Source organism: Anoplolepis gracilipes, chromosome 6 (assembly GCF_047496725.1).
Source record: "Anoplolepis gracilipes chromosome 6, ASM4749672v1, whole genome shotgun sequence".
In the NCBI taxonomy this organism is placed as follows: Eukaryota; Metazoa; Arthropoda; class Insecta; order Hymenoptera; family Formicidae; genus Anoplolepis; species Anoplolepis gracilipes.
Window position 1 is genome coordinate 2,968,128 of NC_132975.1, and position 15,658 is coordinate 2,983,785.

The 15,658-nt window shown below is 40.7% G+C and overlaps 3 protein-coding genes across 3 annotated transcripts; 2 read left to right on the forward strand and 1 right to left on the reverse strand.

The window, feature by feature from the left end:
* The first annotated feature begins 5,352 nt into the window (after positions 1 to 5,352).
* LOC140667202 (uncharacterized) lies at positions 5,353 to 7,133 on the forward strand. The gene is made up of 3 exons (XM_072894950.1): positions 5,353 to 5,970; positions 6,087 to 6,930; positions 7,116 to 7,133. The coding sequence occupies exons 1-3, from the start codon at positions 5,531 to 5,533 to the stop codon at positions 7,131 to 7,133; spliced, it is 1,302 nt and encodes a 433-aa protein (XP_072751051.1). The 5' UTR covers positions 5,353 to 5,530.
* A 414-nt stretch (positions 7,134 to 7,547) lies between these two features.
* On the forward strand, positions 7,548 to 9,013 carry LOC140667143 (uncharacterized). The gene has a single exon (XM_072894863.1). It carries the CDS (start codon positions 7,834 to 7,836, stop codon positions 8,653 to 8,655), a length of 822 nt encoding a protein of 273 aa, XP_072750964.1. The 5' UTR covers positions 7,548 to 7,833; the 3' UTR covers positions 8,656 to 9,013.
* Positions 9,014 to 10,447: 1,434 nt separating this feature from the next.
* On the reverse strand, positions 10,448 to 11,981 carry LOC140667203 (uncharacterized). Its single transcript, XM_072894951.1, has 2 exons — positions 11,873 to 11,981; positions 10,448 to 11,695 (listed from the first exon to the last, which is right to left on the reverse strand). Exons 1-2 carry the CDS (start codon positions 11,979 to 11,981, stop codon positions 10,707 to 10,709), a joined length of 1,098 nt encoding a protein of 365 aa, XP_072751052.1. The 3' UTR covers positions 10,448 to 10,706.
* Positions 11,982 to 15,658: the final 3,677 nt, after the last annotated feature.

Sequence of the window (15,658 nt, forward strand, 5' to 3'; positions counted from 1 at the left end):
TGTGACTCATAAACCACAACATAAAAGGTGCCGACGCTACTGTCGTAACTGGTTAAACTGTGCATATGCAGCGTTCCTTTTCTATTTCGCTATCGCGTTCTCAGCTCCTTCCCCATAGATATCGGAAGATAGAGATGGAGAGTGAGTTCGCAGGGATGAAGCCTTTTCGGGGAGAGCGACGAGGTAAACTGTGAGCACTTTCTATTGGATGGAATGATGCGCATGCGTAATGGCGTTTAATACGAAATAGAACTCCTGCCCACCGGACGCGGAAATGCTGGCCGCGCAACAAAAGAGTACGCGGTAGTCAATTAATTTATTATAACTCATGAATTTATTGACTATCGCGTTATTTTTTGCCGCGCAGCAAGTATTTCCGCGTCCAATGGGCAGGAGCTCATATTCTAATATCTCTGCTAGTATTACACAGCTATACAGGGTGTCCCGTAACTCTCAATTAATATTTTAAGGGGTGAAAGAAGATTGAATTTTGAATAAAAAGTTCCTTTTCTGATTTTGGCTCAGACCATTATTTACCGAGTTATTAAGAATTAAAGTTGACTAATCAGACGGCGCGCGGCCGGAGTACTTAGGAGCGTAGCATGCCATGGGACCTTTCGTGCTTACCGTACATTTTCTCCATTAAAATTTTATTTTAAATTTTCTTGTTAAATAACGAATAAATAAATAAATCAATAAATTGATAAATAAATAAATGAATAAATAAATAAAGAAGAATAAATACAGTTAGAAATTGTTATGTCCAGATTCGGAAAAAGAGTGAGATAACGAAAGGACAGAACTTACCCTTGTCGAAACGCGTAAAACCTTAACGCTCTCGACTCGAACGAACTGTGCAAGGCTGGACTTGGTCAAAGACCTCTAAAAGAGGGTCTCTTTTACTAGGTCAGTAGGCCGTTCGTTCGGTGGTCCCTTTTTGGTAAAGAAAGTTAATTAATGTTATGCCGGACGGGACCTTGTGCGATCTGGGAGTCAAGGAATGTGTTAGAAAGGGTTAATAAATTTGATTAAAGTTTTAAAATTTTAATTTTTATTCATTTATTAAATAAAAATGAAAATTTATATATATATATGAGATTTAGAAAATTATTAGCATTTTAGTTAGACTAATTAATCTTATTAATAGATTGAGTGCGTGTATGTGTGTGTGTATTCGCGGGTGTTACATTAGTTCGGAGGGACGTCAGTCAGGTAAATTGGAAGTGAAAAAAAGGGACTTATTACCTGACTGGTATTCATACAATAATATTTAAAATTCTAAGAGAAGGGCCAGGAAAAGAATTATAAACTCTTCAAAGGTAATCGTGGAAGAAGGGAATTTCTTCCAGAGAGCCTCTATCGGAACGGCGAGGGGATATCTATGACCATGGTATAACGGATTCCGCAGGGTTGTTTGCAAGGACGGAGTGCAGTGTTTTCAAATCAACAGGGCCAGGCCCGATTGTATACGAGCCGTCTGGGAGGGGATGTCGGATCCTTGGGAGGTTATTGATTAAATATTGGATAGGATCCTGATGTTGGGGACAAGGAGGTTTTTGGTGTTTGGAATTATGGGGCTGTTCCTTTTTAAAGGAACTTGCGCTTTCTTTCTCGAGGTTGACGACGACCTCGGCAATATCACGAAGGGCCTCCCAAATTTCATCCGATTCTTCTTGAGAATCAGGTGAATTGTGGGGGGGAAGATGGGGGTGAATCACCAAGGACGATGGTAGAAGCTGCTGAGGGTGGACGTGGAGGGGGTTCAGAGGTAGAAGGAGTTTCGTTGGAAGGGCCCGGTAAACCGAGAGGAGATGGGGAGGGTTGTTCGTGAGAGGACGATGCTATGGGGTGTGAAGAGGGAGGGGAATCGATGGTGATACGAGGAGTTGGGTCAAGTGAGCGGGATGGTTCCAGCTCTCTTGAAGGACGAAGAGGAGGAGGAATGTTTATTGAAATAGGAGGGGAGATGTCAGTTTTTGTTTGCGGATTTGTTTATTTAGCTATAAGTAACTTAAATAATTCTACATTAATTTTTGAAAAGTCTACAATGAAATTCTTATCCGCTAAGGCCCTAGCCGCGACTCTGACCGTGCGATGGTTACGGCGCCGTTTGTTTACTCTTGCGCTCGATTTAATTCTCTTGAGGGTGGCAGGATCCACTATGAACCCCCGCGAGGAAATGTTAATGTTTTATTTTTCTTTGGGGAAACAGTTCTTGGTTAATTTATTTGTTAAATCACAAAACTAGTAAGAATAATGAGACAAACCGAGAACAAAAAATAATATAGAATACTGTCGATAATAAGTGCAATAGTATTAGAATAGAAAAAATTGACACTAATATTAAAATAATAGGCTTTAAATTGGTTGTAATAACAGTACGACTATACAAATTGACAAGGTTTTATTATCAGTATTAGGATGAACGAGGAAGGGATATAAGATCCCTTAACTATAAGTAGATAATATAAGAGAGATCTAATCCAGGAATATGAGGGGGGTGAGGTAAGCGGGGGGGGACGAGGCGAGGTACCTCGCCCCCCCCCGCACTGACGGGGAGGGAGTCCCCCTCAATCGCGGGGGGAAGGGGCAAATGTCCCCCCTAGACTGAGGGGGAAGGGGGAGGTACCAAATGCCCCACCCCCCAGATTAAGGGGGGAGGGTGGTACCAAACATCCCCTGATTGAGAGGGGGAGGGGGGAGGGGAGGGGAGGGGGGGCATACATATGGTTCCGCACGTGGAGGGAGTGTCCTCTCCGACTGACTGCGGAGGTCTGACGGTGAGAGAGAGGAATGTCAACTGTTATAGATAAAATAATCACCCCACTCTGTTTATTCATAATGTATATTTGCAATAATAGACGTTCGCAAGGCGGTAGAGGGAGACGGTGCGATAGCGTTCGCAAGGCGGTAGAGGGAGACGGTGCGATAGCGTTCGCAACGTGGTAGAGGGAGACGGTGCGATAGCGTTCGCAACGTGGTAGAGGGAGACGGTGCGATAGACGTCCGCAACGCGGTAGAGGGAGACGGTGCGATAGACGTCCGCAACGTGGTAGAGGGAGACGGTGCGATAGACGTTCGCAACGCGGTAGAAGGAGACGGTGCGATAGACGTCCGCAACGTGGTAGAGGGAGACGATGCGATAGACGTTCGCAACGCGGTAGAGGGAGACGGTGCGATAGCGTTCGCAACGCGGTAGAGGGAGACGGTGCGATAGCGTTCGCAACGCATTAGAGTTCTTCTTAGAGCGTATAGGAAAAAACTAACCACGCGCCACGCGCATTTATCTCAAATATATACACGAGATCCCATATCTCATCTCTCTCTAAATAGAGTATCTCTTTTTAAATAGACTATGCATATGATCCTATGAGAGGTAAACGTCTTTGTTTGACTGAGACTAAGAGAGTGCGAGGAGGAGGAGGAGGAGGAGGAAGAGTCGTAGAATAAAATAGTGTTAATAGAAACATTAATGTTAATAATAATTTTTTATTTTTTATTTGTTACAAGTATCATAAAGTATATCATTTATAGCACACGCAAACAATTCGCAATCTACGAGTGATCCGCTATCGAACGCGTCACTCTCGCGAATCGCTTTTACAGCATCATTTACATCAGTAATATTGTTTCGTTGCAAGACGTTACAAAATTGTTTAAATTTTTCATTCACAAAATGTGTATTTTGACACAACCATGAATGCATATGATCGATGCAATCTTCAAAATCGAATAAATGTAATAATGTTTGAGGTTGCATATACAAAGACTTATTAGATAATGTTAATTTAATAATTCTCGATCCGTTTAATGCGATCATTTGGATAGATAGATCACAGATCCATAATGGTTGACTTTCAGTCGATTGTACATGTCGTTTAATGTCTGCACGTTTCTGCATCAATGAGTGCCAGAGTACGATAGGCAATACTAATCGATTACCTCGGTTGTCACCAAGTATCAATTCGACATACGACATAGCTCCAACGCTTATTCCAATCTCCAAATATTTGTAAGATGTCGGGGTTAAGATATACCTTCTTCCAAGTATGCAAACCGCACGACGAGATGAAACGCTATATAAAATATTAAAATATATTAAAAAATAATATTTAGAAAATAATTTTTAGGAAATAATATTTAGAAAATAATTGAAACTTACATGTTCTTTGATTGAATTTCACCGTTCTCAATCGGAATGTAAAAATTCATCTTGCTGGTTTCTTTTGTGGAGCACATTTTTTTTTTAGCACAACCTTATGCACGGACAACTGATGCGATACTAAACTATTGAAAGTACTGCGATCAATTTGTAATATCGCAAAACGTCATGAGGAGGGGAGTATTTGTGACGTAATTTTGCAAGCGCCAATGTAAGGCTGCTAGAAATTATTAAAAATCGCGTCTCCACGTGCTTTCTCGAGCGCCGTGTGTGGCCGCCGTATGATTGAAATCTAATCAAATGTATACGACGATTGAAATATTCGGTTACAAATGTATACGCCAAAGCGTGAGATAAAATTTTTGGCTAAATGATAACATAAACAGACCGTCGACGGTACGGATGTTTGCGCTAAAGAATAACGCGCCGACAGTACGAATGTTTGCGCTAAAGAATAACGTGTCGCATAGTGGGTGGGCATTATCATGTATATTTAATTTGATTATAAATAATAAATATAATCCTATGCGTAGAGGATGTCATATTATATTACATTACCACGAAATATGCGTGAGATAAAGAGACGTGATAATATAGAAATGACGGATGTTTATACGAAAGAATAATGTTTTCGCAAGGTGAAAAGAATATAACGATTAGATATAAATCAGAACAGAGAGTCACATCTCGCCATTATTGTCGAAGCTTGCACGAGTGTACCTTATATGTAAAAAAATGGAGCAGGTTTTAACGCATCAATCCACCTTGGTAAATTCGGTGGAGGAGTACTTTGCATGGGAGGTGCGATGCGATGATTATATCAAGTCGTTGGAAGAGCAGAGTCGAATTAAACGACCGCGAATATCGATCGGATATCGACAATTGTTGATCGCAAAGATCGCGCGACTCGAAGGACTGAAAAATGCGTTGCGCAAACGTTTCGTACACGCGGGTGCCGGACACAGCGCGCATCAAGCTGCACTATTTTGGCGAGAAATTGATACAGCGTTCGAGAACCGTATATCGACTGGTGCGATAATCAATAGCAATTATATCGAACCTCGCCAGTTTCTCGAAGACGCGAGTGATATCGTGCTTGAACATGTGCGAGACGCTATCGAAACACACTGCAGTGTGAAAGTGAATACTATGTTTAACGGTAAGTTTGTGACGGGTGAAAAACACGACGATAAAAGTGTAAGTACAAAAAACTGTGAACTATTTCGTACATCTGATTTACGCGAATGGTACGAGCAACGTGTTATCGAGCCCACTTTAGCATCTCTCGAAGAATTTCAAGAACGTGATAGTGGGTGGGCATTATCGCGTATACTTAATTTGACTGTAAATATAAATAAATATAATCCTATGCGTGCGGGATGTCATATTATATTACCGCGAAAGATAATGATGAAGCGAGCGGTAGTTAACGTGCGATCCAAAGACAATGCATGTTTCGCATGGGCAGTGACTGCTGCTATGTATCCCGCTGAAAGAAGGGTTGAACGAGAATTATCGTACCCGCGTTACACGGATGTGCTAAATCTTCGAGACATTGAGTTTCCAGTGACTCTTAATCAAATTAAAAAGTTTGAAATTAACAACAATATTTCAATCAATGTGTACACCATCGAAAACGAAAATATTGTTCCTATTCGTATTTCGGAGCAAAAGAGGGACAAGCACGCCAATTTGCTATACATTCAAGATGCGCAAGATATCGGACATTTCGCGTGGATCAAGAATTTATCGCGACTCGTGAGTTCGCAACTCAATAAACACAATGGACAAAAATATATCTGCGATCGGTATGTATATGTAATATTATTGATTTTTTTTCAAAATAAATATATAATTATTATTTCTATTTTTTTATAAATGTTAAAATATATATACATATATAATTATTATTTCTTTTTTATAGATGTCTACATTATTTTTATTCGAATGAGAAACTACAGTCACATACTGTAGACTGCGGGAAGATGAATGACTGCGCTATTCGATTACCGAGCGATAAAGATAAGTGGCTCGCTTTTAACAACTATAACAGGAAGGAGCAAGTTCCTTTTGTCGTGTATGCCGACCTGGAATGTGTTTTGAGAAAGACGGACAAAGAAGAAGAAGCAGAAAAAAATGTATACCAGCATCATCAAGTGTTTAGTATCGCTTATTATGTACATTGCTCGTACGATAATTTGTTGTCCGCGTATCATTCTCGTCGCGAAGCCAATTGCGTCGCATGGTTTGCTGAAGAATTAAAAAATTTAGCAACGAGCGTGAAAACAATTTTATCTACAAATCTTCCCATGATAAATTTGACGCGTGAAGAATTGGAAAAGTTTAACAGCGCTACTCAATGTCACATATGTGAGAAACCATTCGTGGAAGACGATACGCGCGTACACGATCATTGCCACCTCACTGGGCGGTACAGAGGTCCCGCGCATTCAAATTGCAATCTAAATTATAAGGAATCCTTTTATATTCCAATTATTTTCCACAATTTATCCGGTTACGATTCACATTTTATAATCGAGGAAATAGCTACAGCGTTCGAAGGAAGAATCGATCTACTTCCGATAACTAAAGAAAAATACGTTTCATTTACGAAAGATGTTAAACTTACGGAAGACAATTCGCGAAATCACATTAAATTACGTTTCATCGATTCTTTTAAATTTCTCACAACAAGTCTCAACAAATTAACATCTTTTCTCAGTAAAGATAAATTAAAAATTTTACAATCTGAATATCAAAATTTGCGGGTAGAAGACTTTGATCTGTTAACGCGAAAAGGTGTCTTTCCGTACGAATATATCGATTGTGTAGATAAATTGCACGATACATGTTTACCTCCGCGCGAATTATTTTACAGTTCCTTGACCGATGACACAGTATCCGAGAGCGATTACGCGCACGCCGAGACTGTTTGGAACCGATTCTCCATTAGAACGCTAGGCGAATATAGCGATCTATATTTAAAAATCGATGTCTTGTTATTAGGCGATGTTTTTGAAAATTTTCGTGACAATTGTATCAAGAGTTACGGGCTCGACCCTGCGCATTATTATACTCTGCCCGGATACACGTGGGATGCCATGTTGAAGCATACAAATATTAAGTTTGAATTGCTCACTGACATCGATATGGTAATGTTTATAGAACGAGGTATACGCGGTGGTTTGAGTCAATGTTCCAACAGATACGCGCATGCTAATAACAAGTACATGCAGTCATACGACCCATTGAAACCGTCATCGTATCTAATGTATTTCGATATAAATAATTTATACGGATGGGCAATGTGTCAACCTTTGCCTTACGCTAATTTTCAATGGGTCGACAATATATACAATTTTGATCTATCATCGATCGCGGCCGATTCGCCTACAGGCTATATCCTCGAAGTCGATCTCGAGTACCCGCAACATCTTCACGACGCGCATACTGACTTACCGTTTTGTCCGACGCGTGACAAACCACCCGACAAGAGAGAGAACAAGTTGCTCGCGACCTTATACGATAAGAAACGATACGTAATACACTACCGCAATCTGCAGCAATGTACGCGACACGGTCTTCGCATTACAAAAATTCATCGCATATTACAATTCGCGCAATCTCCATGGTTACGTACATATATTGAATTAAACACACAATTTAGAACAATGGCGAAAAATGATTTTGAAAAGAATTTATACAAATTAATGAATAATGCAGTTTTCGGCAAAACGATGGAAAATGTGCGCAATCGCGTAGATGTAAAACTTATAACAAAATGGGACGATAGGTACGGCGCAGAGGCAATGATCGCGAAACCAAATTTTCATAGCAGGAGCGTTTTTTCGGAAAATTTAATCGCTGTGGAATTGCGTAGACTCGAGGTGAAGTTTTACAAACCAATCTATGTAGGTATGTGTATACTTGATGTATCCAAGATGTGTTTGTACGAATTTCATCACGATTACATGATTCCAACGTATAAAGAAAAATGTAAAGTCATGTACACCGACACGGATAGTCTCATATATCACATTGAGTGCGAAGACGTGTACGAGAATATGAAGCGCGACATCGGCAAGTTCGACACGAGCGACTATGCGATAGACAATGCGTACGGTATACCGCTCGTGAATAAAAAGGTACCGGGTCTGATGAAGGATGAAAACAACGGTATGATAATGACAGAATTTGTCGGGCTTAGAGCAAAAATGTATGCGCTAAAAATAGATGGTAAAAAGGATACGAAAAAGGTAAAAGGTGTCAAGAATAGCGTCGTCGCGAAAACGATAACATTTGACGATTACATGCAGTGTTTGAACGAAGGAATTGAAATGACGCGACAGCAATCGAGTATAAGATCAAAAATGCATAAAGTATATACCATGCGGCAGAAAAAAATTGCTCTAAGTCCACACGATGATAAACGGTATATAATACCTAAAAGTATCGATACGCTACCATGGGGGCATTACAGAACACCGTTGTAAAAAAGAAAAAAAGTGTATATATTTGAATATTATATATATTTATATATGTAAACTTTATATAATATTTGTTATATTTTTACAATACATTATTTTTATGTATCCAAGAATTCCGTGAACTATCGAATCCCAACCATTTCACAAAAACTTCATCCCCTCTCTTCTTCAATATCTTTTCCACAAGATATATATCGGGATTAGCAACGCGTTGCAGTTCGTATTCGTAAAATCCACCGGCAACGGGATTTCCGCGCGAATCTTTTAATATATATGTCACGGGATTAGTTTTCTGTATCTTAACAATTTCAAACACTTCGGTGGTCCAATTTGGTGTGTAGCCTTTTTCGAATAAAGTCTTGAATTTACTCACGCGCATCGAATCGCCTATTTTAAATTTCGCCGGCGCCGCAATCTTTACGTTGCTGTACACCGTATGTAAAAGTTTCTCCGCGACGGCTGGAGTAACATCGACAGGTCTCATACCGATAGTGCGATGTTTTTGCGTGTTGTACTCTTCAACGAGTCTCGATAGTTCGTCGATCCACTTGTAGTTTCCATTGAGCGTAAACATTTTCCACATTTTATTCTTCAAAGTACGATTGAAGCGTTCCACGATCGAGGCTTTCATGACGGAATATGTCGAATAATGATTAATATCGTGTTTCTTCATGAGGTTTTGTACATTTGCATTGTAAAATTCTTTTCCTTGATCGGTTTGAAAATTTTTCGGGCATCTCGCATCGTCTCGAATTATCTCTGCAATCGCATCGGCCGTCTCGTTTCCACCTTTACTCTTGAGCGGTACGACCCACGCATACTTGCTCAACACATCGATAACAGTGAGTATGTAATTGTATCCCTTGTTGACTCGAGCATACGGACGCATCTCGACGATGTCGGCTTGCCACAGATCATCGTATCCCCGCACTATGACGTGTCTTCGGGGAAAATTTTTTCTCGCTGGCGCGTGCAGCTCGTTTACCAACTGCCGTCTCTCCAAACTATGTTGATTCTTTGCTTTGCCAGTTTTTCTCGATGGTTGTTTGTTGTTTGCTTTTTTATCACTCATTTTTCGTTTATCGTCCTTTAAGAGCCGTTCTTTAAGTTCCGTTTTTTCTATGTTTTTTTTATTTTTTCACGTTTTCTGATCCGTTCTTAATCCGTTCTTGCGTTGTTCACCGCCGTCCTTCACCCATTCGAAAATCGTTCTTGATCCGTTCACAGCCTTTTTCACAGTCGTTTTTGACTCGTTCGTAGCCGCTTTTGACCCGTTCGTAGCCTCGTTCACAGACGTCTTTCGAACGATCGTAGGAGTTCTTGAGTTGTTTGTAACCTTGAGTGTAGCCGTGAAGAACGTGTTCGTAGCCTCGTTCACAGCCCTGTTTGAGATGTTGATAGCCTTGTTCGAGGCTGTTGTTGTTGTTGTTGTTGTTGTTGTTGTTGTTGTTGTTGTTGTTGCTGCTGCTGCTGCTGCTGCTGCTGCTAGGTCGTTCACTACCACTGCCACTCATTGTAGTTAGATAGCAGTTCGGTAATTCTTCGTAACGGTTCGATAATTGTTCGCAGCCGTTCGATAATCCTTCGTAGCTGTTCGATAGCCGTTCGATAGCCGCTCCTAACCCGTTCACTGATGCTCATTCGGGTTGATAGCCGTCTCTGAGTTAGCGTTAGCCGCGCGTTGAAGATTGTTTAGCACAATCTGTAATGCTCGCACGTCCTTCTCAAGCGAAGTAAGCTTCTCGTCTGATTGTTTCTGTCAATTCATTAATCTTTTAACGCAAGACTGCACGTACAATTTGTTGACGGCATCGGTGTCAGCCTCAGGTTGCGCTACACGACGAATCTTACGCGACCTCGCATCGAAGTCTGTAACGACGCGACACAGAGCGTTTTCGTGCACATAACTTTTTACCAATCTATCCCAAGAGCCGTTTGTACCGGTTGCATCATTTCTTGAATCGAATAAGCCAAATTTGTTGATAGGCATTTTTTTCCGACGCTTCGTAAAGTGTCACGCGACGCTGATCGACTGATTAGTTTTGTCGATACATCATTCAATTTATAATAAGACCATCTTCGCGAAGTTCTTCGATAATCGACATGATTTCATTGTCGTGAGCATTGTTACCGGCTCGACGCGAAGCATCCAGTAATCGCAGACGATCTACCAACTCGTTTGGATCGTTCCAATGCACGTAGTCGATCTTATTGTCGTTTAGAGTCATAGCGCGCGGTAGTATACCCTTTCCAGCTTTTCTGCTAGACAATAACGGCGCAATTACATTTTTATACTTATATCCTTTAGTCCCTAATACTGAATTATGTGCTTTGTTCCCACGTTTATGCGCATTCGTCGCTAATAATATACTTTTATATTTAAGCAAATCATCTTCGGTGTATATTTCATCGTCGGGGATTTTTTTGAAAATTAATTCATAGAGACCAGGCGTTCCCGTATATTTTACTTCATTGATAATTATATTATCATTTTTGTCTACGTCAAAATGTTTATCACCGAGCATTATTCCATCGTTAGAAAACTTAATGCCGTACACATAATCCATAGCTTTATCTTTATCTTGATTCATAACAGTTAATATATATTTTTGTCCGAGTGGACCTAAATGCTCTCGAAATATGTTTACACCTGCGGACGTTTGCAATTCACGTTGTACCGTCGTAACCAACGAATCGGGTGTGGTTTCAAAAATTTCGTCGACGGGTGGTTGCTCGTACGATAATTGACGCGGTTGCGCAATTTCTATCTGAGTAGATGTGTCCGGTATCGTTCGTCTTTGATTAGGTGTAGAAGTTATCGGCAAATCATTTAATGAGACGTTTAATCGTTTTTGCTTTGAGCTCAAATCATTATATGAGATTCTTGGTCGTTTTTTAACTTTAATAATTTTCTTTTCCACATGGTCTTTTTCGAGTATATCGAACGGCTCGATTTTCGATACGTCAGATTCTACATCGATGGTATTTTGAACAAGCTGTTTTAGAGGCTCGCTAATCGGTTTAAACTGTTTCTCCAACGCTACATCTTCCTCAATTTTACCAGTTTTTAACGCGCGATATTTTTTGCGAATTGACTCGCTCGTCTGTACAATTTTTCGCGCAATCTTTTCACGATCACTCATGTTTTTTTTTATGTAGACGTTGCTCTGTCAATGTTTCGATAGCAACTGATCATTTTACGGTACCGCAAATTCATTAAAACCTCTTCTGTAACGTCCATTGTTCATTGAACTGTCTTTGTCAATTACTAGAAATCCATGCTTGTGCTGCCAACATTTTTGGCATAACGCGCTAAAATCATCGTACGACATGTCAGTATTTACATGATCGTTGTACACATGTCGCAAGTTTGTACCGTCTTGTTTAAATAAAATCAACAGATTAGCATTGTCGCGTATAAGATGCTTGGGTATCTTGGCATACGTTTGACAGAGATAGAAACAATCGACGCTTGAGTGTCGACCCATTGAGAAGTACTCTCTTATCGTATCTTGCTTGTCGCATGCCACGTCATCGAAGATAAAAACCGAATTCGGAAGCGCCTCTCTCGATGAAATGACATCGCTGTTATTAGAGAACGTAAAGTAACCAATTTCATCTATCGATGATAGTAAATTTTCCAAATATTGATATTTTGGTTGTTGAAGCGATTTTGAATATATGTATAAATTTTCAAAGCGTATGCCGTTTGGACTTTCTATCAAGCTTATCAACAAGTTAGTTTTACCGCAATTCGAAGGGCCGCAAATGAGACCGCGTATTGTATTCGGTAACATTTTTCCATGTTTGTGTATTTCTTTTTCAGGCATTAGTCTATTGTCAAAATTTGTTACTTTAATTATCGTTGGTTGTAGCACGAATCGCATGACTTGTCTAATCAGACTTAACGATACTTTATGAGGAGGAGGAGGGTGAGGAGAGCCTATTTATAGATGCGCATCAAATCGAAACCGCTCAGTATCAAACATGTTTCTTTCACTGTCGGATGACTGTGATATTCTCAACCTTACCTCAGAACAGTTGCAATATATACCGAAGATTATTTTATTGAAACAGTTTGGTCGTTACGTGGAACGTCTGTGGGACAAACTTCCGGAATATATAAAGGCTGATTCGGAGGTTCAGACCTATCGTCGCTGTTTCGAACATTACAATCGACCGTGGCAACGAACGCACATTGACGGTCCAGCGCCGATGATAAAAGATTGTTACGAATGTCAGCGAAAACCGTAAGAGGCTGTGGTCTGTTGAATCGCGCGATAAACGCACTCCCTATCGAATTACATATTCCTGGATATCAGTTTTGCGGACCGGGAACTCGTTTACAAGAACGATTGGTTAGAGGCGATCGAGGCATCAACCCATTGGACGTCGCGTGTCGCGAACACGATTTAGCTTACTCGCGAAGCAACAACCTCGGCGAACGACACGTAGCGGATAGTATACTAGCTGCGAGGGCGCGAGAACGTATTACCGCGAAAGATTCGAATTTTGGCGAAAGAGCAGCCGCCACGGCCGTTTGGACGGTCATGAAAGCAAAGACGAAAATGGGTATGGGGATGAAAAAGTCGTCGACGAAGAAGAAAAAGATTACGAAAAAACGAATACTTCCGGTAGCGAAACGCGGAGGCGTATTACCGATTCTACCAGTGTTGGGTGCTCTCGGATCTCTGATTGGTGGAGCGGCTGGTGTAGCGAAGATGGTAAACGACGGAAAATCTACGCAACGTCAGTTTCAAGAGATGCTACGTCACAATCGCGCCATGGAAGGTCGCGGATTGTATCTCGCGCCATACAAATACGGACGAGGAATCTCAATGAGAAAGAAGAAGAAAAAAAAAAACGTCAAAGAGACACTAAAAATGCCAGAGGGTGCAACTACCAACGTACAACTACTGCAACTAGCAAAACGTATGCGCATTCCGTATTTTAGAGGCGTTTTTATGCGTGATTCATTACCGATCGGTGGTGTATATCGAAACGAGAGCGGTATCATAAATTTGGATAACGCTAAAGGCTCGGGTACTCACTGGGTAGCGTATGCAAAGAGAGGGAATCGCGCTATATATTTTGGCAATCTTCGCCCGCCGAATGAATTGATACGATATTTAAATGTGTCAAAAATAGATTATAATCATACATCCTATCAAACTTATAATCAAAGCATCTGCGGACAATTGTGCTTGCAGTTTCTCCGAACGGTCGATGCATGTGAATTTAAATAAAAAATATATATTAAACATATATATCGCTATGTATCTTCTTTACAAAATCCTATCCTTCTTCCTGTATATTATATAATAATAATAATAATAATAATAATATGTCATGTAATAACGACATGTCAGTATTTACATGATCGTTGTACACATGTCGCAAGTTTGTACCGTCTTGTTTAAATAAAATCAACAGATTAGCATTGTCGCGTATAAGATGCTTGGGTATCTTGGCATACGTTTGACAGAGATAGAAACAATCGACGCTTGAGTGTCGACCCATTGAGAAGTACTCTCTTATCGTATCTTGCTTGTCGCATGCCACGTCATCGAAGATAAAAACCGAATTCGGAAGCGCCTCTCTCGATGAAATGACATCGCTGTTATTAGAGAACGTAAAGTAACCAATTTCATCTATCGATGATAGTAAATTTTCCAAATATTGATATTTTGGTTGTTGAAGCGATTTTGAATATATGTATAAATTTTCAAAGCGTATGCCGTTTGGACTTTCTATCAAGCTTATCAACAAGTTAGTTTTACCGCAATTCGAAGGGCCGCAAATGAGACCGCGTATTGTATTCGGTAACATTTTTCCATGTTTGTGTATTTCTTTTTCAGGCATTAGTCTATTGTCAAAATTTGTTACTTTAATTATCGTTGGTTGTAGCACGAATCGCATGACTTGTCTAATCAGACTTAACGATACTTTATGAGGAGGAGGAGGGTGAGGAGAGCCTATTTATAGATGCGCATCAAATCGAAACCGCTCAGTATCAAACATGTTTCTTTCACTGTCGGATGACTGTGATATTCTCAACCTTACCTCAGAACAGTTGCAATATATACCGAAGATTATTTTATTGAAACAGTTTGGTCGTTACGTGGAACGTCTGTGGGACAAACTTCCGGAATATATAAAGGCTGATTCGGAGGTTCAGACCTATCGTCGCTGTTTCGAACATTACAATCGACCGTGGCAACGAACGCACATTGACGGTCCAGCGCCGATGATAAAAGATTGTTACGAATGTCAGCGAAAACCGTAAGAGGCTGTGGTCTGTTGAATCGCGCGATAAACGCACTCCCTATCGAATTACATATTCCTGGATATCAGTTTTGCGGACCGGGAACTCGTTTACAAGAACGATTGGTTAGAGGCGATCGAGGCATCAACCCATTGGACGTCGCGTGTCGCGAACACGATTTAGCTTACTCGCGAAGCAACAACCTCGGCGAACGACACGTAGCGGATAGTATACTAGCTGCGAGGGCGCGAGAACGTATTACCGCGAAAGATTCGAATTTTGGCGAAAGAGCAGCCGCCACGGCCGTTTGGACGGTCATGAAAGCAAAGACGAAAATGGGTATGGGGATGAAAAAGTCGTCGACGAAGAAAAAGATTACGAAAAAACGAATACTTCCGGTAGCGAAACGCGGAGGCGTATTACCGATTCTACCAGTGTTGGGTGCTCTCGGATCTCTGATTGGTGGAGCGGCTGGTGTAGCGAAGATGGTAAACGACGGAAAATCTACGCAACGTCAGTTTCAAGAGATGCTACGTCACAATCGCGCCATGGAAGGTCGCGGATTGTATCTCGCGCCATACAAATACGGACGAGGAATCTCAATGAGAAAGAAGAAGAAAAAAAAAAACGTCAAAGAGACACTAAAAATGCCAGAGGGTGCAACTACCAACGTACAACTACTGCAACTAGCAAAACTTATGCGCATTCCGTATTTTAGAGGCGTTTTTATGCGTGATTCATTAC